Consider the following 26695-nt stretch of genomic DNA (forward strand, 5'->3'; position numbering starts at 1 on the left):
AAACACAGCTTTATTACAAGCACCATCGTCACCAAAAAAAAGCAAAGGCAGTGGATTGTTAGCCTGGTACCCAGTCTTACGTGATTTGGGGTGTTGGGGTGTTCAGGCAGGTTGTGCCTTCGGGGGCTCTAATAGCTTCCCCCGCCCAGTGCAACAGGCCGTCCCGGTAGGAGTGTTACACTGATAAGAGACAGTATGCTTGGGGATTTGGTTTCAATCTCTCGTGAAATACACACCGGGAAACCTATGTGAGGCGGGCGGGTCTGAGCTCTTTCGGCCCCGACCACGAATCAGACTGGATGCCAGGCTATGAATTGTTGACTGCCACAGAGTTCACCACTAAAAGTGATCAATTCTACTGCAGTGGAATTTAACAATCCAGTAAATTGATATTTTTTCAAAGCTCGGTTACAGATCATAATCGTTGTTAACAGCTATTTGGGCTACTACATCCTCCAATGTTGTGTTATTTACAAAATAATGTCATACCCACCTGATAAAACACACCTTTCAATGCAAAATTTGGTGTCCCTACACAAAAAAATGAAACTACATGTTCATGAACTCCAACGTCCGAATCCGTTATCTAAATTTTGAAAGCGGCGCACATGGCTCAAGCAAAATACATTTTGCATTATTCTTTTGAACATTTTAGTGTGTAGTAACCAAATAGGAAGACCTGGCTACACTTCTGCTGCAAAGTCTGCCTTGTCCCCCCGACGACCAGTGTCGGTCATGGGACTAGGTAGGTAGCTAGGTAGGTAGATAGCCAAATAGAACCCGTGCTGTACCGCTAGTTATCACACGGGCCGGAACACCCGTATCAAACATTACCTTGGCCCAGGTATGATATAATATCTTTTACACTCACACAATTGTACAATGTATTTTGAAAATATAGCCCACCACCTTGTAATATATATAATGCTCATGCCCATAGCCAGGATTTTGAATGGGAGGTTGTTCCCACTGCTTGAGGGGACCTCGAGTGCCGCAGGCGCTCAGAGATAAATTTTTATTCAATGACAAAGGGAGCAGTTTTTCTACGATTGCAGTCCATCTTTTCAAGAAAAATCTTGGACCTTAACATAAAAAGTGGACCAAAAAGTGGACCTTTGAGCCGGCTAGCCTTGTGGGGGGGTTCTTCCGGAACCCCCGAACACCCCCCTGGCTACGGGCATGATGCTCAGCTCACATACAGACTGTAGCCCCGGGCTGTCACAGTCATAATTATAAAGCACATTAGAGGTCCTGGGGTGTTCAGGTGGTCACCTGGAAAATGTCCTTATTTGCAGGGCTGATAAGTGATGAAAAAAAACTGGATGGTGGCCCGCCGGAGAGGAGCTGTCAATTCTATCATAATTTACATGTTTTTTTTTTTGTTGTGCCGGAACCCAGGTTGACTTTAACTCCTAGTCGAAAAAAAAATGGGGGCCTGGCATTCCCAAAAAGAATCATCTGCAGGTGCAGAACCCGGGAGTCCCGTGGGGCCATACCCCAAAAGTGCAGAAAAACAAACAACTCGGTGAGGCCACTTTTTCCAAGTCAATAAAATAAACTCTTAGTTTAGTCTTGTCCACCAATTCAGACAAGCAGACGTATAGCAATTATATTTTCCATGATTATTTACATCACGAATTCTCTGAATTTGTGATATTCAGATTTCAGAACTTCTCGCTTTCCCTCCTTCGGGGGGCATGAAGTAGTTCTTGATCCACGTCTTGACCTTGTCCTTGTTCTTCTCCAGCCAGAAGATGTTGGATTGGATGGTTTCGATGGTCTGTCTAGCGGCACGGGCTGCCGCGCTGATATCATGACTCTGGAAGAACGATTTCACCTGAGGAAACATATCAAATCAAATCAACTTAATTACATAACAGAAGGACAGCCAGTAGATTACCTATCTTACACAAAGCTAGACAACATAAAATAACCTTACCGGTTGCAACTCAGCTCTTGTCCGCACCACGCAAATCGCGGCACGCAAACCCGAGTTCCTACAAGACTCTAGCATTCCACAAGGACTGCTATAGGTACTCGTATTTCCCACGGACTGTAAGAGACTGGAACGAGCTTATTCCGCAGGCCTTACCAGAAATACCAGAGGCCAACAAGTTTAAGGAAGCAGTTCTGCTACATTTGAAGAGTATTTAGAGCGCTGCGCGCTCACCCCCCCTTGTGTTTGACCCCAACCGAGGGGTGTTACGCAGTACTGTATCAAGATCAAGATCAACTTTATTGCTCAACAACTGTAACTGGTACAATGTACAATGTATGGCAAAGAAACAACAAGGCTACATACATGAACTAAAATAGTAAAATACAATTCTAATGAACTAGTTCCTAATGATACTCAAGCTAATCTATTGTATTTTCTTAAGAAGAGTAATATTACATTCTGTAATTCAGGAGATATATCAGTTATCTACAATATGGTCGCTTTTGTAGTGATTCAGATATGAATTTTCCAACGAAACATATCATGATACTGAGTGCCTGGTGTAACTGACCAGAATGTACCCCTGGTCAAAAGGGACCCGGTTATATTTGGCCTGGGGTACATTTTGGCCTGATACACTGGAACCACAATGATTTCATCAGTAATGGCCATGGGTGAGGAGAAAAGATCTCTCAAAAAGAGGCTAAATACAAAATAGACGAAACATCGTGTTAAACACTGAAGGCGTGATCCTAGGAGGGTCCAAAGCTTTTAAATCTTGACTCTCTGAAATGATCTTCATCTTCATCTTTGCCGGGGCTCTAAGATGTTGTACGAGCCTCGGCTGCACCCCCATATAGCCCCCTGTTGGGGCACTTTAGGGGGGGGGGCACTTTGGGTGTGTGTGTGTGATATTTCCTGTATTTTGAGGGACAAATTTTGCAGGTAGGCTAAGTTTCAATATCTTTACACGACATGTAGGGCAAAATTTTGTCTGCCATGACTGGTAAAATTTTGTCAAATGGTGGAAAGAGAGACTGAGACCTGGCTAGAACACTGCTCTCTAAAGAGGCGGTACAAATTATACCCCTCTTCGGATCCTTAGGGCTATTTTTTTTCCTGCTTGTTCAACTGATTTCAAAACATCAGATACTATAGATAAACCCATTTACACGTAGGGCAAAATTTTGTCTACTATGACCAGCAAAATTTTGTCAATTGTCGTAAAGACAGATTGAAACCTGGCTAGAACACTGCTCTGTAGTTAGAACAGATGGTTTGAGTGTGGGGTTAAAGAGGCTGCACAAATTATACCCCTCTTCGGATCCTTAGGGCTATTTTTTTCCTGCTTTCAAAACATCAGATCCTCTAGATAAACCCAATTACTTTATCAGGGGAGATAACCAGTACAGTGTTCAAAAAAGGAATTAGATTAAAAGATGCTTAAATCTTAAGAGACTACATGTTAGAGAATAGTTAAACCTTTATTGTTACCATATATTCTGTACGTAGTTTGCCGCATACATACATGTATACTCTGTGACATTATTCATACGTGTATTATAGCTTTGCTACATTTTTAGTTGTAGACGATCCTATCCCTCGGATAGGACGTTAAATGGAGGTCCCGTCTTTGGGGAGAGCCACACCCCACGCACGTTAAAGAACCCACCATACCTTTCGAAAAAGAGTAGGGGCATGCCCTGGTGTGCGATGGTACAAACACTACTGTATGGAGTTGGTATCTGTATCTGTATCTGTATAGCCGGTATAACCGCCTTTCGGCGTAACACACCAGCTGGTGATTCACTTCAAATCACCTGAATGGAGGCCTGGCGAACCTCTGTTCCGTATCAGCCACATGGTGATTACATCATCACCCGGACGGAGGCGTGGCGAACCCCATCTTGTATTAAGCTAACGAAAGGGTCTGTCAGCTCGACCCCGACCAATACGGTCAACTGATGATGATGAGACGACCATACGAAAGTCTCTGTACTTTTGTTGAGTCAGTTAAGAATCTCCATCAAGGCCAAAATGATGCGACTCTTTACATTTCCAGTAGAATGCAAGTCGGGTAGTTGACATTCAACTATATAATATACAGCACGTCGGCAGAACGTACTGCGCCTGCACAGAACTCTGGATTTTCGTGTTTTTCGTTGGAGTTTTGGTCAACGTTGCATCAGAATTTGGACTGTTGCAGAAGATATCTTTTCCAACACACCATTTGGAAACTACTGTTGAAATGCTAACCTTATATGAGCGAATACAACCTTATATGAGACATTCTGCCGAAGTGTTATGTACAATACATTACGGGTTTCGCGCAGGTGCAGTGCGTTCTGCCGACGTGCTATAATATACCAGTAACAAGAAAAGCCCCCATACCTCCTCCAGTTGTCTGCGTGTTGAGAACCGATGTGCCGGTATCTTTGCCAGTTCCGCCATGTTGAACGAACCACTTCCATACCTACATGTACAACAACAGCAGTTAAGTCGCAAGTCAACATTCTGTACCTGGCACAGTTTTTCCACACACCGTTACAGTAACTGTTGATATGGTTAATATTGAAATAGTTGTGGCAGTGTTATGTTTACAGTTTTTACATGGCAAAAAATGTTCTGTCTTCCTGTTTTTTGTTTCGACCACAAACTTACAGGAAAAACTGCCTTTCCATAGCTTGGGTGGCACTTAAATTAGTTTACAGTTATCTACCAAGCATGGCACCCAAACTATCCTTTCCACTAGTACACCTACTGCAAAATTAAATCCCTAAATTCTAAAACGATTTACATTAGTTTACTATACAGCAATGGACCTATACCATTATTACGTCACAGTTTGTTTACCGCAATGAATGCTGGTCAATCGACGATTATATTGTACAGGGGTGTGTAGCGCGGTGTGTGTTTGTGTAGCGTTAGACTTAATATAAGGCCTTTATACAGTACTACTTTCGTCTAATGTCACAACTAAATCACCCATTACGGCATGTTATGCTGTGTCAACAAGACTAGACGCAGCAAAAATCAAACATACCTGACTTTGAAAACTTTGAAATGATCTCTATTCTTTAACTGACCGTTATAGAATGTTCTTTAGGTAAACAAACTGTGACGTAATAATGGTATAGGTCCATTGACTCCATGTAGTTATAACCATTAATACAAGAAACTCCTCACCTATCTAGGAAGGTTTGCCAGTTGCTTTTGACAAAGTTCCAGGCCAGTTGGTATCCCACCGCAGTTCGGGAAACGTAGGTGATAGTCCTGACTGTGTCCTGAGACCTGATCTTGGTACTGTCCAAAGTGTAACGCAGCAGTCTGCAATAAAAACATGAAGATATCTTAACTTACAGCATGTTAAAGATAAGCTGTTTGTCTGCCAATTCTCTATTGGTTACTTTCTTTTTTTCTTTCTCCCTCCCTTTCTCCCTCTCTCTCTCTCTCTCTCTATCCTTCCCTCCCTCTGGCCAATGGACTAATAATTTTGCCACACCCCTCCATAAACAAACTGCCTGCCAACAATTATGTGCTCATTTCACAGCATCACCAGAGCAATTGACCTGCAGTAACTGTTGACAGGTAAGTTATTGGGAGTTGTCTGTGTTGTTCTTGTTAAGGTTATTGAACCCAAAAACACTCCATTGAGCTTAAGCTAGATCACACTTCTTGTAGGATGGATGTTACCATCACATTTTAAAAACTATTTATTTTATTATATGTTTACCTTCATAGAAGTAAAACATCTTGTTTTTGCTCAGTTTCTTCTAACTTCTTTTCCAGATGCATAAGGTCAATGACCTGAACCAGATGGCTGTCACTATAAGGCCACACCAAGTAAATTTTATGGATGACGTCCGCGCGCGCATTAATTTTGGTCTGTTCCTCAAAAAAAAAACAAGAAATTCCGCTTCCTGTAACTATGACCAAAGAGTCACGACAGTGCCGCAAATCGTTAGATTGACGTGATACCCGTAACGCGAAAACAGGACAGGACGAGAACTGCTGTTCCACCTGATTTTTTGCTGTTTTGATGATGAATAAAAGACTTCTTGTTTGTTAGACTGTGTCACCTCACTCAATCTGTGTCCTTACATTTGTCGTCTCTTAGTATATTTCTAATCTAGGCATCTTGTTTTTTAGGGCCCTTCTTGTTTTTTTCGCCCTCTCGCATTAGATTTAGGGTCTCCAAAGGACGTCATCCATAAAATTTACTTGGTGTGGCCTAACTAGTGCTGTAGCAGACCCTGTAGTGTTGGATTACATGATGTAGTAATGCCAGTTTGCCTCGACTGCTGGACAATGTTTTTTGTTCAACGTAAATTGTTCCTTGTACCACCCTCCCCACATGCATTCACCACAGAACTGAAGATGTTTACAGGTAATACAGCATTTGACATTAAAAAATCTCAACTTGGAAACCATTTATGCCTCTGAGTAATGTTGTGAGGCAACCCTCTTCAAGGAGACCACCTGTCCAAGGTGACCTGACTTTTCTTCGGTCCCCTGGGTGGCCGGCTTGGGCAGGTTTGACTGACAGTGTATAGATAGAGCAGCATCTTTGGGGGCCCGCAAGCCCTTTTCCGTAGAGCGTAATCGGCCGTTTTAATTCTACGTAGAGCGTAGACGGACCACTCTAATTCAACGTAGAGCGCCTTTGGCGCATTTTGCGTAGAGCGTAATCGCCGTTTTAATTCCATGTAATGCGTTGTGGCCACTTGGAATTTATCGTAAAGCGTAATCGAGAAGTTTCCGAATTCAGCGTAGAGAGTCGTCAGGACCCCCCTTGCAGGCCCCCATCTTTCCATCTCAATCTATATCTGGTAGTGGACAAAGAAACAAGAAACAGTCCTTACTTCGTGACTAGCTTGTTGTCCCTGGTGTTGGCGAGTGCGTACAGTAGTTTCCTCTTCTCTGCGGCCACTGTGGCAGAGGTGTACTGCTGCCAACAGAAGTTCCACTCTTCCTCACCACCATGCTGAACACCACTGGTGTATACTACAGTCTTCAGGTTAGCAGCCACATTCCTATTGGATCACCATACAAGCCAATCAGCAAGCAACAATGAAGGATATACGGATAAGTTCCCATCTACATGTACATGTGTGCCAATCGTAATGAAAAGTTGTGCAAAATTCAATTGAAACTTCATGATTATAACGCGTGCAAAAGCTTTGCACGTCTCAATTAATTACCGTGCTCATTTCTTGTGTTAAATGTGTGTAGATGTTTGCGTAATCGTGTGTGGTGATATGTTATAGATATAATGTAGTCACACAAGATTGCAGCTTATTAGTGTTCACAGTTTTACATGGAATTTGCATTTTTAACCACATGTTGTACGTCTTTTACATGGCTTTTAATTGCAATTCAAACTTATCCCCTAGCAGATCATACAATGGCAAGAAAGTATACATTGAACAGAGAAGTGTCCATTAGCCGATGGATACTGTCTGGCCAATTTGATACTGTCTTTTGCTGACACTGAAAAATCTGATTGGAGATTAGATTTAATGGCTTTGTGCTCGAAAAGTAAACAAGTTAAAATGACCAGAAAATTTTTTGTATTGTCCTAATGTTAGACAATGCACTTTTAAGCTTCAAGCAATTATGAAAGAATTGATATCTAAGGCAGCTGTAAATACTTTATAATCTTTGTAGAATATCTTAAACTTCGATTTCAATCAACTGTTTATCAACAAACATATGTAATTGTTTTTAGCACCACAGCAAATTAGCTTAATTACACAGTAAGTTATCAGACAACAGTATACAGACTACTAAACTAATTAAAAATCTAATGCCAACGACTCTGTTGTTGCATCACTCTGTGAGCAGACTACCTCAACCAAGAAAGAAATGAGTGAGTGAATGAGTGAGTGAGTTAAGGGATGAGTGGAGGGTGTTTAGGCGACACCAATTTAATTTGTTGTTTCTTGTTTTTTTCAGAAAAAATATGAAGCGACAGGGCGAAAAAAAACACACAAAAAAAAAACGGCCAAGGCACCCCATGTTGGCCGGAAATGTTACAATATGAGCCATGAAGTCAACATACCAGGCTGGTTTATAATTGAAACAATAGACTTTGAACTTTTAATCAAACAAAATTGCATTGAAAAAGGAAGTTAAGGAAGAAAAGGACTTTCTTCAACTGTTTGAGGCCAAAATATGTCTTTCACTGAGCATTTTGCAGTTAATTTAGAACAAAAAGATAAAAAATTTTTTGCAAATCAGAAAAAAATGGACAGGCCGATCCGAGAAGCAACAAAATAAATTGGTGTGGCCTAAGGTGGATTTGGCAAAGCTCCTTCCCTCCTGAAGAACTTGTATAGGGAGCCTGAGGCCAAATGAATGGATACATTCTGAAGATCTTCATCTTTGACCGATACTGAAGATATGAAAGAATTTTTTATTTAACGGAGTGGTTCAATGCAAGGCCTATACGACCACTTCTCGGCATTGAACTAGAAATATGAGAGAAACATGGCTATGTCAAGAGATGGTGGTGAACGTTTAATTTGAAAGCCTGTAGATTGTAGGTTGGTGGGAAACACTTGTCAGGGAGGGAATTCCAAAGCTTGGAATATAATTTAATAATTGTAAACACAGAATTAAGAGGGATGAATACACTACAGAAAAGAGATTGGACATCTCCTTTGCAGTGACAGCATTTATTCAGTGGGGAGGGCCATCATACCTCTTTCAACTATTCATATTTTCCACAAACTGTCAGAGACTGGAACACTTTGCCTCAAGAAATAACAGATACTGCAGAACCCACGAAGTTCAACGCTGCAGTACTACAACACCTGAGGACGCAGCAACAACGCATCGCACAGCTCCCCTGCACGCGTTACCCCAATTTAGGAGCACGCGTTACCCCAATTTAGGGGTGTTGTGCAGTATCCAAAGAAGAAGAAGAACTCTTAACGTGAAAGCCTGATACCCATGCATAGACTGTACCCAACAATTAACTGTTTGGCTAATATAGTAATAATATATATTTGTCTCTCTAGAATACAACTGTTTGGCTAATATAGTAATAATATATATTTGTCTCTCTATAATACAACTGTTTGGCTAATATAGTAATAATATATATTTGTCTCTCTATAATACAACTGTTTGGCTAATATAGTAATAATATATATTTGTCTCTCTATAATACAACTGTTTGGCTAATATAGTAATAATATATATTTGTCTCTCTAGAATACAACAGTTTGTCTAATATTATAGTTACTGTAATAATATTATATTTGTCTCTCTAGAATACTTACTGAGTTCCCTTCATCCAGTTAGCAAACAGAGTGTGAGCCTGCTGAGTCGACTGCTCGTGGCCGTAGTCACAGGCTGCTCCCAGAACTGTGCTCCGAAGAAACCTGGAAGATACACTCTCTTTCACATAACTGCTCTTTAATAAAGTCATGCCTGGGCTGCAATAACGTTCGATACGGGTGTTCCGGCCAGTGTGATAACTAGCGGTATGGCCCAGGAGTCTCTTTTGTTATCACACAGGCTTCCAGTAGCCTGACTAAACGCGCTCCTGGCGGCAGGCCGCTCCGAAGTTGCCGCCCTACCACCCCCCCACCCCCGGTCCACGCGGCTTACAGCTATCCTGCCACAAGCTCTTGGGATGGGGGTCATTAACCTCCGGCCGAGAGCTTGTGTAACACAGACTAAGGCCTCCAGATGTTCCATAGAATAATTTGATGTGTTTTGCACGCACAAACATCAAGCATGTACCAAATTCAGATGTTGGAATTGACGCCGTTACACTTTTAGTTTCGGCCGTTGGTTGATCCGACTTGCGGTCCGGCTGGTACCTCGGGCGATACGGAATACACCGTGTTGTACTTTGTATGTATTATGTATCTGACAGTAATCAGGTTTTTAGGGGTCAAAGTTCAAGGCCCCGGATGTTCTGTTCGCGCCATTCAGAGTTGAGTTCAGACGTGTTGAGAGACGTTCGAGTCATGTACTTGTTACTTAGAGCGTGCACGCCTAGATAGCCAGGCTAGGATTCAGATACTTCAACAGTTGCAAGCCAAGAACCCAACCGAGTCAAGGTGAGATCGATTCTATCTTGTTACATCTATATAGCCAGAATAGCCGGCCGTTCGTATAATACACCAGCTTCACAGGCATGCAGTGTGGCAGCAGCTCGCTATAGTACACTATATATGTCAGTCAGTCTCATAAGACTATGACTTGCGCAAAACCAAAAAACAAATGGTTCATTCCTAATAACAGTCATGAATAAATGTCCAAAGTACAAGTTAGAGTCCATTCATTTTTCCTGGGGCCTGCTTGGCAGCAGTGGCAGCATGTCACCAGCGCGCACGTATGTCCTCTCGGACTTCCCACTGTTACACCTAATCTTTGCAACTCTAGCTGTAAAGTTGTTTAAAGCTATCTAGTAAGTGATGAGGAGCTATACTTGATGCCTGCAAGTTCCACTCTATGATCTAGTTCTAAAGAAAGGAAAAACAAGTTTTTGAACACCTCAATCCTTGGTCAATAAGTGTCATACCTATTTCTCGTTCTTTACTGAGCTCAGGCGTTTAGATACTCAGGGTTTTACCAGGGTTCAACCTTTCCACATTTCATCTTCTGTCAACTTTTACTAGGTGTATGAATGTGACATTTAAAAAAAATTTGATGGAAAAACTGGAAGTCATGTATTGTAATATAACTATTATATGATAATGGTTTGGACATCGTTATATGTCCTTTGGTTGCCCTTTTGCTTATTGTCCAGTTAAAACTGTTCCCAGTGGCAGTCTGGGACTAAACACGCCTCTTTTTTTGTCAAACAATAATCATGAAGGTCTGGATTATTTTTCTCCTCAGTTTTCAGACAGGTATGTTATTTAGAGCACTTGTGCTGTTGCCCTACTTGCTCACTGTCCATTTAACTGTGGCATTCTGTAACGCCCCTTTTTTGTCAAACAAAAATTATCCAGTTTTCACTTTCAAAAAAAATTGACTGGAAAAATTAGAAAAGGGTTGTCAAGTTTTTCAAAAACTGTTTTTTGTCGTATCTTATTACCTGGATGTCTAACCTTCACCAACGTATCTGGAGCAATATAATTTTTTACACAAAAGGGGCGTTCAATGCCCAAAGTATACTGACACAGTTAACTGGACAGAGCAGAATAATTTTTGTTTGATAAAAAAGGGGCGCTTATTGCCCTAGACAGACTGGCACAGTTAACTGGACAGAATTATTGGAGCAGAATAATTTTTGTTTGATAAAAAAAGGGGCGTTCATTGCCCAAAGTACACTGTCAGAGTTAACTGAACAGAATTATTGGAGCAGAATAATTTTTCTTTGATAAAAAAGGGGTGTTAATTGTCCCTGACAAATGGACTGTGAGCAATAAGGGCATGATAGGGCACAGAAATAATATCCAAATGGCAGCATAAGTATCTAGTGTGATGGTCCAATATTGCCATTTTACGATTCTCATTTTTCCAAAATTCTCCCTTTTGCACATAATTCAATGCCCCTGAGGCCTAGAAGAAATGTTCCAGTCCTGAAAAAAATTAGTGTCAGTAGGTAGGGATCTTTTTTTATAGACTTCGGCGATCTCTAGTGATCCAACTTATACAATACTGTTTAACTAAGTAAAACTTGCATGGGAACATTTATATTTTTTCAATCTCAATCAATGTAGGAAAAACGTTCCATCACTCAGGTGTCAGATCATGGAGCTAGAAAAGGTTGATTAGCTCGAAAAATTTATGTCCATTGCAGGGGTCCAGACACACAAAAAAGCTAGGGTTAGCAGTTTTTTCTAGGGTCGGTCGGGACATTTTTTCCACTTGGCCTGACACATTATTAACCCATGATTGACATTCTCCAGAACTGCAGCAGACAAAAGACTTTCAGTTCTTTAAGGTGCCGACGTTTGACCACACCGACTTAATTTTATGGATGACATCCACGTGCGCATTGATTTTCGCCTGTTCTCAAAAAAAGAAAAAAGAATCATGTCTACCAAGGCTCTGGCCTGGCTCTAGGCCTGGGTAGTCCATGGTAGTTAGCGACAATACAGAGCCGGTGGTAACTCTGGAGGACGGAACCCAGGCTTCCGAAGCTCCATGACTCAAGAACTCAGTACATACGTACAGTGCCGACTCATAAATTCCGCAAAAAGCCAGCATGTGTCGGGTTGTAATATACGTCACTATGTATACTTACCGCAAATTCACAATACTAGCTTTGTATTCCTGTGGTTTAGCAGCATTTTTATTTTTGGCTGGAATTTTTTTTTATTCGCCCGCGAGCACTAGTCGGTGTGGCCTTATGTAACCAAACATTTACCCCTCCAGGGTAGCCATGAAGAGGGGTTGGCGGAAAAACCTGTCCAGTCCAGGAGCAGAACAGGGTGTATTCCAGTAGATTTTGCTCTCCTTCATGTGTATTCTGGTGTATTCCAGTAAATAGGTGGACCCATATTATCTGAGTGATCATGCTATCATTTGCGACCACCATATGCTAACTTGAGGGTACCAAGTACATGTACATGTACATGTACATCAGGTCAACTCTCTATGCAAGGGTTAGGTGTAACAAGTCATTCAGTGTAATTTAGCCAGCTGCCACCACACCACGTGTCTGCAAAGCTGGTGTGTTACGCCGAAGGGCTGTTATACCGGCTATATAGATACAGATACAGATGCAAATTACTGAAGGAAACTTTATCAAGAAGTCTTGAAGTAGATAATTAATTATAAGAAGAAGTTCCCTACTTTGTCAGCTGGTCTCCTTGGTCCTCCCAGCCCACCTCCCCAATGGTATCCTCCAGGAGTTCCAGTACAAACAACTGCAAAACAGAACATGGAGTCAGGTAAAGCACAAAACTGAAGCATCAATGAAGGTTAGACATCCAGGTAATAAGATACGCCAAAAAGCAGTTACTACTCAAGCAACTGGACATGATTTTGGAAACGGTCAGACGTTTCAGCTAGTATCCACTAGCTTTTGTCAGTGACTGAGAGACCAGAGGAGAAATGCAGGTTTAGGGGGAAAGGGAGACTACCCCTTGCTTGAGAAACTGCTTTTTGTCGCAAAAAGTACCAACTTTTCCGTGTTCTCTTCATTACCCTTTGCTGTGACACACTGGCATTGTAGGCACATAGCTAGTGGCAGCTGGCTATATTACACCATATGACCTGTTACACCAAACCTTTGCACATCTAAAAAACTGTAAACATTGTTTAAAGCTAAGTGATGATGTTCCTACTGTACTTGGTGGCAGCAAGTTCCACTCTAGGATGAAATGAAGCTTCTTTGAGCTATAGTCATCCAATAGTGGTTAATATGGACACAGTCAGAAAACATTTAGATGTCCAAAGATGCTTGAGCTATGATTTAATGATATGCAATCTACCCACAGTGAGCGAAACAATAAGAAAACGAAGGTTGAAGTTCATCGAACACTGCTAACAGAAAGAGGATGAAATCATACACCAGTTATTACTGTGGGAGCCCTCACATGGAAAAAGAAGTCAAGGTCGTCCAGCAAGAAACTACATTAACCAATTAATGGACAACACCCAGCTCGACAGGAAAAACCTGATGGTAGAAATGAAGGATAGGAAGAGATGGTGAGCTATCATTGGAACCGAGGGAAGGTTGACCCAGTGAGTGAGTGAGTGAATAGGGACACCAATATGGCCGCCTGTACCTTCATGTTGTTGTACAGGTCTTGGTCTTCTGTCTCCAGTAGTTTTGTGATGTAACCTAGCCCGCTTAACGCTGTCGCCATGGGAACATAGTCTCTTTCGTTCTTCAGGTATTTTACGAGTTCCAGGGACTTTTCCAACCCAAATAGGCCAGCCCTGCAAAACGGGAAAGTGTTGGAAACGAAAAAAAAAGATGTTGAGTCATCAACGACTAGAATGCAACATTTCACGGTATTTCTATTTATGCATGAACTTTCTCACTGCGATTACAAATATTTGATAAAAATGAGCTACAGTAAACCTATAAACAATTCAAAACTACATAAGTTTGCAGAAAGTACACTCAAGTAACTGAAGTCCTCATCCAAAATATTTTTTTTTATTTTGCCACCCTGAAATTGCATTAGTTGTCTTTTTAGTGGGAGGAAATTTTTATCTCTAAAAAGATAAAAAAACATTTTCCCAGCATACGAATATGAAGTCATAGCCCTCTGTAAATTTGGTTAACTGACCTGTTTAAGTGGAAAGCGTCATCTATCAAGCCTGCTCGGTCAGCACTGTTTAGAGCCTGGTTAGAAAGGAGAAAGACACAACTTAAAAGACGACTAAAAGTCACTTATAAATTTGGGATAATACAACACAGACCCCAACACTTCTTATTGTAGATAACTGTCATCTTTTGAGACTTCACATGCTAGAGATTATTGTTTCCCATATCTATTATATAATAGTGTTTTAACTTGTACTTAATTTGTGCTAAGATTCCTACAATTTTCCAATCTTGACATACATGTAATATATATTAAAGGGATCTGTCCCTAAGGCATTGCAAAAACAGCAACAACAACAAAGATACGTCGATGAATGTTAGACATTGAGGTAATAAGATATGCCAAAAAACAGTTACTCAGGCAACTGGATATATTTTAGAAATGGTCTGACCGTTTCCAAAATCATATCCATTTGCTTGAGTAACTTTTTGGTGTAACAACAAAGATATCCAGACCTCATGATTGTTCTGCAGCTGATGAATAAAAGCGTCCCAGTTCTGGTTGTCGTAGTTGACTCGATAGAAGCCGGTCTGGTTGACGTTGAACTTCACCCATTCTGGCGAGTTGTTGTCCAGAGAAAGTGTGGCTGTGGCAAAAGAAGAAAACATTGGAAATGATGTTACAAACTACTAATTTTAGCCTGGGTACCATCCAAATTTTCGCTCTGCAACGCTTGAAAAAATTGATTTTTTTGAGCGTTGCGGAGTGAAAATCCAGATGGTACCCAGCCTATAATAATTTGACATCCCTCTCCTTCCACCACCTTTTACCTCCCCAACCTAAGTCAGATACACATTTTACAGTTTGGTGTAGTTTAAGGAAAGTTGTGTCAAGTGTCTTTTCACATCTTAAGACTGTGAAATGCAGACATGCTCATGACCTCTTGATTTTGTGTCTGCTAGCCAATTCACTTGGCCATTTGCACTACAAAAATAGGAATAAGATGGAAACCAAGCTAAAAAAACTAGATGTTTTCATGAAAGTTCATCTGTGTTGGAAGTAATCATTTAACAGAGACGGTGGTGGACGATATAAACTCCCTGGCACTATAGAACAATTGCTGATGTCACGTATCCGTAAAGTATCGTATGAAAAAGATTATGTGTCTGTAACTGTAACTCTCACGAGATTACATTTTTGAGTGATTGGTCATTAATTATCCTGATGAAGGCTACAGTGGTCGTTGAAAATTTGATCTCTGTGTAATCTTTTTTGTTGGAATAAAGTTCAACATTTTACTGTAACTACATAGATGTGTTGACTTATATTGTGTTGATGTATATTTGTATATATTGCGTATATTGATGTATATTTGTATATATTGTGAATGTTGAAGTATATATGTACATGTTGATGTATTGTTATGTTTTATGTGTAACATCTGTGTCCATAATATCACCATAGTCCATAATATCGCCACCTTGAGAAATAGGGTGCTTAAAGATATTTTACTGCAACATACTTTTGGTATGCACTCCTTCACACATCAAATGTACATACCTAGGGTATGTTGCAGTAAAAATATCTTTAAGCACACTATTTCTCAAGGTGGCGATATTATGGACCCTGGTGATATTATGGACACAGAATGATGTTATACTCTCTCCTGGAAGAATAGCTGTCACCCTCGGGTGAGCAGCTAAAGGAGAGTTTTAACTCAATTAACTCAATACACTTACTCTGGGTGGTGTCCATGAACACAGTCTGTTGTTCCTTGGGGGAGGTTGATGTGATATATGTTAGAGGGATGATCCATTCATACCTACAGGGGAGGGGTTAGGATGGTTACTGTAAGAACTGCTGTAAATTGTCCTGCTAATTAAAAGATCATAATTACTCATAATTAAAAGTTGGGGTAAATTGTCTTGCTAATTAAAAGATCGTAATTAATCAAAATCAAAAGATCTATAGATTTTAAATAGTGATATGTAAAATAATATTGGCCTCATGCATGTACAGATAAAACTACATTGTACAGCAGGGGGATAGTTGTTAAACGTGTTAAACTTCCAAAGTCTTCCCCATATCGAAGCAGGGAAGCAGTATGTACTATTATTTGAAAGTCTTTGGTATGACTAGTCTGGGAATTGAACCCACAACCCACAGCACATAAAAGTGTATCCCCAGTGTTAACTGAAAGCATTTCAATACAAAGACAGATACAGGGGGTTGGTGGAAAAGCACTACTACTACACGCAGAAACAACCGTACTGCTTTTTCCACCCCCAAATTGGACTGGACTGCTTTTTCCACCAACCGTACTGGACTGCTTTTTTCCGCCAACCCCAGATACAGGTAAGAAGATACAAGCACGTCGGCAGAACGTACTGTGCCTGTGCAAAACCCCTATTTTTCTCAGTTTTCGTTGGATTTTTGATCAACGTTGCATGAGAATTTTGCCTGTTGCAGACGACATTTTTTCAGACATAACATTTGGAAACTACAGACAGAGTTTTAACCTTATATGCGCGAATATGACCTTATATGAGACATTCTGCCAAAGTGCTATGCACAATACATTACTGGTTTTGCGCAGGTGCAGTGCGTTCTGCCGACACGCTGGAGATACATGTATTGGTGTACCTGTAAGGGGAGGTGAACTCCACCACCCCCCCACACGCGGGGGAGGGGGGCATCTGCAGGAAGCGGTCCTGCGTCAGGACCAGGTGGCTGTTCTGTCTCGTTACCATGACAACGGGATAACCCATCTGATTGGTCCACCTGTCCATCACCTGTTTGATGTTGATGTTGCTTTTTCCAGCACCATGGGCAGCCTGGGTCGGAGTTCAAAGGGTAAAGGTCACATCCATGGTTGTACGCAAACATACAAGTATCTCTTGACCACACCAAGTAAATTTTATGGATGACGTCCGCGCGCGCATTGATTTTGGCCTGTTCCTAGAAAAAAAAAAAAAAACAAGAAATTCCGCTTCCTGTTACTATGACCAAAGAGTCACGTGCCGCAAATCGTTAGATTGACGTGAAACCCGTAACGCATAAACAGGACAGGACGACAACTGCTATTCCACCTGATTTATTGCTGTTTTGATGATGAATAAAAGACTTCTTGCTTGTTAATCTGCGTCACCTCATTCAATTTGTGTCCTAACATTTGTCGTCTCTTAGTATACTAGTATTTCTAATCTAGGCATCTTGTTTTTTAAGGCCCTTCTTGTTTTTTTTTCGCCCTCTCGCATTAGATATAGGGTCTCCAAAAGACGTCATCCATAAAATTTACTTGGTGTGGCCTAAAAGACCATCCAAAACTATAACATAAAGATTATTCTAATAGCACATTAAAATGGATTGCCTTAAAACATTGGTAAACATTTATTGGAAAACATAGAAAACAATGCGGTGTCCTCCATATAGAATACAACACGGTGTATTCCGTATCACCCGAGGTACGAGCCCGACCGCGGGTCGAATCACCCATAGGCCAGAGGGAGATCCAACCTGCGGGGGGCTGGGACCGAGGGTGATGCGGAATACACCGTGATGTATTTTATTTATGTCATACCCACCCGAGAAAACAGACATTTCAATGCGAAATGTGCCAAAATTTTATCACGGCCCAGGTATGGCATAACACAGATTATCATACAGCCAGAAGAAGTTGACCGATCAGAAGACTGCATTTCCCATGGGTTATCACGCTGTAACCTCATAAGTGGTCGGTTATTACAATAATCGACCCCTTTTTGGACCGTACCATTTTACAGGGGACACAACACAGGATTAGTGTTAAGACTTGTACTACATCGATGTATCTATAAAAAACATACTCTCCAAGCAGATCTTTCGGTGGCAAGACAGTATCCATTGGCCAGAGAAGTGTCCATTAGCCACCGAAGCTAATGGACACTCCTCTGGCCAATTGGTACTGTCTTGCCACCAAAAGATCTGCTTGGAGATTATAAAAAACATACGATGGTGATCACCTGATCGAGAGCTTTCCACAGATCGTCAGTAGCAGCGTTCTTAAACTGGTGTTCCCTCAGGTAAGATGTCAGGCCTTGTAGGAACGTCTCCCTGCCAAGGAACGACTCAAGCATCCTTAGAATCGATGCACCCTGAAAAGTCAACAGTTTACAGTGAAAACAACCAAACTGATATTTAAAGGTAAAACTTTTGTTCCAACACGAAAGTTAAATGTTGTCATCACTTATAGAGCTTTCGATCAGTCACTTTGGTCTTCCTCAGTAGACTGACCCAGTGAGACTTGTCACGTGGCTTCTTTGAAGTGTGACGTCAAAGATCAAAGCCTCAAAGGTATCTGGTCAATGATGTTGGGCCCCGTTGCAGTAATGAGATACCTTTGACCTAGTGTCACACTTCAGAGAAGTCTCACGGGGTCAGTCTTCTGAGGGAGACCAGAGTGACTGGTTGAAAGCTCTAGGTGAGAATATTTACCTTTTGTGTTGGATCAAAAGTTTCAACTTTAATTATGTTACTACAAATAAATACAGATGAAATTTAATTTCAACAAATTTGTGCTGATTTTCACATGTTATATGATTTTTAATTGTACCCTGAACCCAAACATAAATTTTTGTAGCTTGCTTGTGCACCCACTATAAATTTTGAAGCATCAAACCTTCTCACTTTGGGCTCCTTACTATAGAACTCCCCATAGTGCAAAAACTGTGTTCTGCTACCTTCAGCTGTCCTGCACAAGCGTACCTTGTCGTAGGAAATGCTGTCGAAGATTTCCTCCACCTCCTCCGGGCGGTGCACAGTGACAGAGATGGGGTGGGAGTTACTGAGGGAGTCGGCAGACAGGGCAGTCTGCAGGTCACTCACAACAAACTGGTCCAGCTGGGAAGGGCAACATCAGCAACTTCAGAGGTGCCAAAGAATTCAAACTGATTTTACGGAATTCATACAAATTTTACGGAATTCATACAAATTTTACGGAATTCATACAAATTTTACGAAATTCATACAAACTTTTACGGAATTCATACAAATTTTATGGAATTCAGACAAATTTTACGAAATTCATACAAATTTTACAGAATTCATACAAATGTTACGGAATTCATACAAATTTTACGGAATTCATACAAATTTTATGGAATTCATACAAATTTTATGGAATTCATACAAATTTTACGGAATTCCCATGGCATTTTATGAGATCCATTTATTTTACAACGAAGGAAACATATGAATTTCACTAAATTCTAAGTTATTTCTAAGGCCCTTCATTGTGAAACAATGGCAATTCTTGTTAAAATTGGTTTTAAAAAGTTAACATTCTAGTACATGATAGAGAATCTACTTGTTGCTCTAGATGGACCGTACCATTTTCCACTCGGGGGAGACTTTGTCTGCTCCGATGAACTCGACAAAGCTGGCGAAGCCCTCGTTGAGCCAGAGGTCATTCCACCACTTCATGGTCACCAGATTACCAAACCACTGCAAAAACAACATGGGCATCAGTAACTTCTACACATGGTGACCTGAGGTTACCAAACCACTGCAGCAGGAGGGAACAGCATAAAAAATATTAACCCATGTTCCACAAGCACGTCAGCAGAACGTACTGCACCTGCGCGAAACCAGTAATGTATTTTGCACATCACTTTGTCAAAACGTCTCATATAAGGTCGTACTCGCACATATAAGGAAAACATCCTGTCTGCAGTTTCCAAATGTTATGCCGGAAAAGATATCCTCTGCAACAGGCAAAATTCTAATGCAACGTTGACCAATAATCCATCGAAAACCATGAAAATACAGGGTTCTGCGCAGGCACAGTACGTTCTGCCGACGTGCTTGTTCCACATGTCATGTATATTGCATTACACACACACACACATACATGTACTACTAGAAAATAGTGTAGCGTAATTCTTGTAATAGGACTCCTTAGCACTGTCCAAAAGACTGACTGCTGCAAGAGACAGAGAGGGCTGGAGACAGCTGTCCATCCTCACTTCTACCCTGTTCCCCAACGACCAGGAGGGCAAGGGACAAGGTAGGCAGGTAGGTAAGGTTGATAGAATTGTTATCATCATCATCATCAGTCGAAGGTATTGGTTGAGGTTATAGGCAAAGGACGTAGCTAAGTAGATATTAAGTCTTGATATTAAGTACTGCTCAAGAACTTTCCACACTTGAATCCTTGTACCCTCTACAATGAATGAATGAATGAATAAATGAGTGAATGAGTGAGTGAATGAATGAGTAAATGAATGAGTGAATGAATGAATGAGTGAATGAGTGAGTGAGTGAGTGAATGAATGAATGAATGAGTGAGTGAGTGAGTGAGTGAGTGAGTGAGTGAGTGAATGAATGAATGAATGAATGAATGAATGAATGAATGAATGAATGAATGAATGAAAGAATTCCTCACCTGATGTGCGAACTCGTGAGCGATCACCACGGCGACCCACTGCTTGTCGCCGGCCGAAGAGTTGTCCGCGTCATACAAGATGGCGGTCTCCCGGTACGTCACCAGGCCCCAGTTCTCCATCGCGCCCGACGAGAAGTCTGGGATGGCCACCAGATCTGCCAGGCCAGAAACAACATGCCAGGTTTTAGAAGAAACAGTTGTAAGTTGATTATAGTTTGACATCAAGGAAAGATTTTTTGAAAATTTACACAGTTGCTTGAGTGACAATTTTCTTGTGAGTTCCCTGTATGGCCACAACAATTCAGTTTCTTATTTGAATGAAAGGAGTGCATCAAATGTGTCGGGAAGACGGAATCTGCCACCAATTTTAGTAGGATAAGTACGTACCTGCCAGTTCTACTACGTCTTAAGTTTCACAACATGTACACATCGAGTCCCCGGGCCACACAGTTACACTGGATAAGGTATGCATATCGGATACAGAGAAGGACTACTTTGCAAGGGGCGTGAAGGAGGCAATTTATATCAAGGCCCATCAACCCTCTCTGAACCATGACGGTGGGAGATTCCGTCTTCCCGCCACTTTTGATGCGCTCCTGACATCATCACGCTTCCGACTTCCAGAGAGTCAGCGAGTGGATCATACATCTGACAAAGGTTGACAAGATCAACTGAAAATTGATGATAAGTTCCTTTGGTTTCTTGATTTGATGGATATCTTACCCATTTTAGGCAGGGGGTACTTCACCCCGAAGAATGTTTCATAGTATTCTAGAACGGTCTTCGCCACATCGAGAGCAAAGGATGCCTGGCTGATACGGTCTTCAGGAGCGTGGACTGCCACCTGGTGGAAGACGGAATAATTGCAGCGCTGTTAAGTGATATTATGTAAGATTTTCACCATTTTAAACATTGCTGTTTTACACATTTTCTTGCACTATAATTTTGTAATGACATTTGGGGAGTAAAAGATCAACGTCGTTGCACTGCAAAAATGTGCTGGAAGCTGCTGAAGATACCTGAATGAAATCCGCTGTATGTTTACATTCTTTTTAGGAGCCTCCTAAAAATACAGCGGTTCTGGCACAACTTATTCTCATGCGGTGCTGAGTTGCCAAAGCAAAGCAAAATAGCAATGCCAATATGTTGAAAGTTATTGAAAATCACAATCTAGATTTGGAAATTTCAATTAATATTTATAGTTACAGTTTTGGAACAAAAATCTTACATAATATTGCTTTAAAGTAAAATATTTGCAACAAAATTGACAGAAACTGGCCAATGGGATTCTTAACCTTCTCTCTAGTGTGGGTCAGTGTTGGATATAGTAGAACTTAAAGGTTAAAATACAGGCAAGCTGTACATGAAGTGTTGTAAGTCATCTGTAACTATGGCTAGCATGCCCCTAGCAGTTCAGGAAAAAACTGCAGATGACTTTTGTCCTCATAAGTATGAGCAAGGACATTATCTGTGTATAATGTCCTTGGTATGAGTGGATAGTGCTGGCCTTTTGTGGCATTTATGAGTTGGCACTGTACTGAGTTCTTAGGTTCTGTGGAGCTTCGGTAGCCTGAGTGCCATCCTCTGTAGTTAACGTTACCACCAGCTCCCTATTATCACTAGCTACCATGGACTGCAGAGGATGGCACCCAGGCCAGAGACTCGGAAGATGAGATTTTTTTGGTGAGAACAGCCAAAAATATGTATGTTATTGTAGGAATTTGTATTTCATGTCAATAATTGTTCGACTTTGTAATTTGTATTGCACTGTATTTATATTGTTGTGTTTGGGAGGACAACTTGTAAAGGTGTCAATACACCTGTTTTGTCCTCCCTTCCACTTGTATGTTTGTACTTGTGGTGAATTCTAATAAACAAATAAACAAAATCAATGCGCCTGGGGATGTCATCTGAAAAATAAAATCAGTGTGGCCTTACCGTTATGTCGCTAGTGTCAGTGGAGAGCTGCATACTTCGAAAGTCGGACACGATGAAACAGACAAGATACGTGCTCATCGCTACCGACTTCTTAAACACGTCCATCTTCAAACCTCCCAGCAAGTCCTCAATATGGTCCTGGAATAGTCAACAACAACATTTATTTATAGCTGGGTAGCCCCAATTCAGCTTCCAGGTAAGGTTCAACATCCAGGTAAACAATACTTATAGGAAATTCAAACTCTACAACTGAATAAATTACAGAGATACATGTAATATCCGGACGTTTCGAGAGACATCCACCACTCTTCTTCAGCGTCACTAATGAACTAATACATGCCTTATCGAGTTCTGTTAGTCCAGTGAGAAGAGTGGTGGATGTCACTCGAAACATTTGGATATTATCTCTGTAATTTATCCAGTAGTAGAGTTTGAATTTGCTGTGAACAACAACAATAGTAAACAATCAACATCTAAACCAACTTTTCACTCATCTATTACTATTTCAGTCTATACAAGCGATTGCCATGACGTTATAGCCAGCGAGTGGTAGGCAAAAGTGAGTGACAGTAATGGCTTATTTGCCTACCAATAATTTGAATTATTTCCTGTCTACACAGCAATTATAGTGTGCCTGGGAGTAAACATAAGCAAAATAAAGTTGACTTCAACTTAAAGTCATACAATACTTCCCAAAAAATAGGTTGGGACAGTTCATCCTGACTTCGGGACAATTAAAATTTATTTTTGGGACAGTGCTATAGCGTGGGTGCCATCCGATTTGTAACGGCTACCCCGAAAAGGTTTTTTCAGGGTTGACGTTACAAATCGGATGGCATCCACGCTAACAGTGCTGGGACAATAGGAAGAAAAGTTAATATTGCAGTCTGAAGTACACAAATGTACCTACGTACCTTGGGCATGTTAAACAGAGTAGAATGCCTCCCCTCTCGGACCATGTGGAGTTGAAAGGTCGCCTTCAGCGCCGGCTCATCGAAGCACGGAAACGCAGCGCGAGCATTGGCCGCTTCAAACTGCGTCGTGGCAAGGACCCTGCCAATAGGAACATTGCAATAAACTGTCTGTACATGATTGAATATAAGTAGTATATTGGTCAAATACATGTAGGTCAAATTCAGAGGATGACAGCTTCATCTTTACTACTTTGAGGGGACTTTTGAGTGAAAAGAAGATATTGGCAGTATGAAACAAATGCAAGACACCACAAACTAAAAGTGAATGGAAACACACATGGCCAATAGAAATATTGCAATAAACTATTTGTACCATTAGGCTCTAGCCAGCTCAATTTTTTTTAAAAATCAGCCCAGGTTCCTGATTGGACCTGGGGGAGATGAGTGCCTGTAATCTAGGGTGGTTAGGGGGCAAATTTTGGACTTTAAAGATGCAATTTCCAGAATTTTGAGAGGCAAATCATTGGGTTAAGAGTGGCTGTTGGTGTTCCTTTGGATGTTTTTATATTCTTACCCAAGATTTGGGGAATTTTGTCTGTCAAGGCTGACGGATTGTTCCTGCAATTGACAGAAAAAAGGATGCTGGCTAGATCTAGCCCTGGTCTGTCAATTTACTTTCAGTATACGTATCTTTCCAATAGAGCAGCTTTAATTTAAGACTACAATGTCTACGATATATAAAGTACCTGCTTTCTTCACCATCCTTGCCCTTGTTCAGTGTGTAAGTGCTTCTGTAGAAGCCGTACAGTCCATCATTCAGTTCCCCACTGAAGTGGACCACTATCGTGTAGTTCTGTCCTGCACTAAGTCCCTGTCCGAGTCGTAAACAGTACTGCTCGTTTCCTGTATACTCCAGCTCCTTTACGATCGGCACCGAAACATTGTTCATCGTTTTCACTGAAGACTGCGTAATGTTCAGCTCCTTTACGTGAAAGACCACCAGGTCCGTTTTCTTCACGACGCTGATGTTTATAGACACGTGACCTGTGAAGTTGAACGTGGTGAGATTCGGGTGAAGGTGGAGGAGGTACGAGTTCGGTACGATTGTTGACGGAAGACGGACATCGTCCCATGGAAATCTCTCTCCATTTGTGGCTATAGGGTCTTTCTTTGCACTCTTTTTCTCCGAAGTGTCTAAGAGGAAGCTGTAGGGACAGGAAGACTTGTGTTTGGAGTTCATGTAGATGGCAGACGTCACGAGAACGATGAAGATTGTGAGGCAGATGGCAAACAGGAAGCAGCATCTGTCACGGCTGCACTTGGGCGCGTACTGCCAAAGTTTCCTTCGCAGAGGACGCTGAGCGCCACGTAGTGGTCTGTAGGACAAACATCCACATTTCATCAAAGGATAAAAGAAATTAATATTGAATACTGTATATAGTTTTATTGTTCCAATGAAAAATTATGTACTATTATTAGTATCCTTTCACCCATTCAACTGTCAAAAGTTTGAACAGTTCAAACAAAAATGATTGTTTGCTTAGCATTGCACCCTGGGAAAGCTAAAGAATCATGGGTAAAAAGTTGCAACAAAAAGGAAACTGAGGGGGGCAGACAGAGAACAAGAAAAATGGTTTCCATGTTGTTCAGGCTTTTCTTGGTAATAACAAAGTTGAGCCAATAGAGTAACCCGATTAGCCAAAATGAAGACCAATCAGTTAGAGCCTTGCAGCTTAATCTAAAGTCTAAACATTATTTAACTGCCTACTATCCCACCAAGACCATTGCCATTGAAACCTCTCAGTGGTGCCACCAGTTGAACCACCTTGCCCCAGCACCAAGAGTATAACCTTATAAGTACTCTCCAAGCAGAGGTTTGGGTTATTTTTGGCGTGTTTTTAGGCTTTTTTATCGGGGTTTCTCTTTTGCACTGGAATTTTTTTTCACCCAACCCTTGGGATTCCAGTGCAAAAGAGAAACCCCGATTAAAAAAGCCTAAAAATATGCCAAAGATAACCCCAAACCCAAACCCCTGCTTGGAGAGTAACCTTAAGTATTTCTGTCTTGCCTTGAAGCAGCTGATTTAGATCGGGGAGACAGCCAAGATAAAGGTCCAGATCTAGAGGACGGCCGCTGCTTTCTTCTGAAGTGTCATGAAATATTCTATATAAGCTTTGCTACCACTAGTAACTTACAGTAGTGTCTTTCACTAGATAAGTTAGCATCATGGTCTTCTCTCATATGTTTTAAAAGTCACAAGATTTGATCGATAATGCTTTGAAACTTTGAAATTTGGTCAACATAATGACATTTAAACTGTCCATATCTTGGTAAATCTACATTATATTGAGGAGAAAATGTCGGAAAACCCGGCTTCACGTGACTTGATAACTATATCAATTTTGGTCTCAAAGACCCAAAGTATCCTTTGGCTATTCAACCCAAACGTTCTACAGTTCAACAGACGTTAACATTGGGCTATTCCGAAAGAATACAAATTTAGGGGGGGGGGGGCTGTTGTCAGCACCACTGTCCCCTTCTTTAGACCCATCCCCCACCCCTAAATATCCTCTAGCCCTTCTTGAACCCCCTAAACGTTTTTGGAATAGCCCATAATGAAGATTAAGCTAATTAGTGTCAAATTACAGTCCCTAAAAGCAATCAATATCTAAACATGCACTTTACCCACCTACTGTACCGAGTTATTTGGCAAATTCTGTCGTGTCCACCATTGCACACTTAAAAAAGATTGTAACACTTTAAAAAAGATTTGTGCTAGCCCTTATTGTTTGAGTATAATTTCCTAATTAAATTAGGATATGTTAGGTTTTATTCTAGGTGTTCAACACATATTTTACTTGTTTGTTATATTTGTACTTTGCCATACATTGTAATATGTGCAATTGTCGTGCAATAAAGTTCTTCTTCTTAAAATAATATCGTCTTAAGAAAAATATTGACACTAGTTAGCCCCTCCCCCACCCCCTAAGTTCGTACCTTCGTCCCTCCCCATCTTGTACCACAGCTTGAGGAAGAAGCGAATCTTCATCTGACGCAAACTCGGCGTCTTCCGCGACTTCTTCTGGCCCTGTGAGGTCTATCGTCTCTTCCTCTTGTTCCTCCATCGTCTTCAGTCTTTAGGGAGTCCTAAACGGACCGCAAAACACTTTGACGTGGCAAGATTTTGGGCTAAAACACGGCCCGTCCAACAAGTGCCCCAGGCACAATATGTATGAGTTGTGCACGCAGGTTTTTATTTAGGGTTAAAGGTCAAAGGCTAGAAATCACTTCC

The 26695-nt window shown here is 41.1% G+C and overlaps 1 protein-coding gene across 1 annotated transcript; it reads right to left on the reverse strand.

Annotated features, from left to right (window-relative positions):
* Positions 1–1145: 1145 nt before the first annotated feature.
* Positions 1146–26641, reverse strand: LOC109468809 (endoplasmic reticulum aminopeptidase 1-like). The gene is made up of 21 exons (XM_019767148.1): positions 26401–26641; positions 25472–25546; positions 24150–24779; positions 23404–23542; positions 22490–22627; positions 21275–21395; positions 20552–20706; positions 19498–19611; positions 18874–19008; positions 18132–18263; positions 16774–16964; positions 15870–15952; positions 14646–14776; positions 14152–14207; positions 13642–13795; positions 12704–12777; positions 9226–9327; positions 6802–6972; positions 5126–5266; positions 4331–4412; positions 1146–1837 (listed from the first exon to the last, which is right to left on the reverse strand). Exons 1-21 carry the CDS (start codon positions 26526–26528, stop codon positions 1658–1660), a joined length of 3132 nt encoding a protein of 1043 aa, XP_019622707.1. The 5' UTR covers positions 26529–26641; the 3' UTR covers positions 1146–1657.
* Positions 26642–26695: the final 54 nt, after the last annotated feature.

This window comes from Branchiostoma belcheri, unplaced genomic scaffold, assembly GCF_001625305.1.
Source record: "Branchiostoma belcheri isolate BF01 breed outbred unplaced genomic scaffold, Haploidv18h27 scaffold2, whole genome shotgun sequence".
NCBI classification, from domain to species: domain Eukaryota; kingdom Metazoa; phylum Chordata; class Leptocardii; order Amphioxiformes; family Branchiostomatidae; genus Branchiostoma; species Branchiostoma belcheri.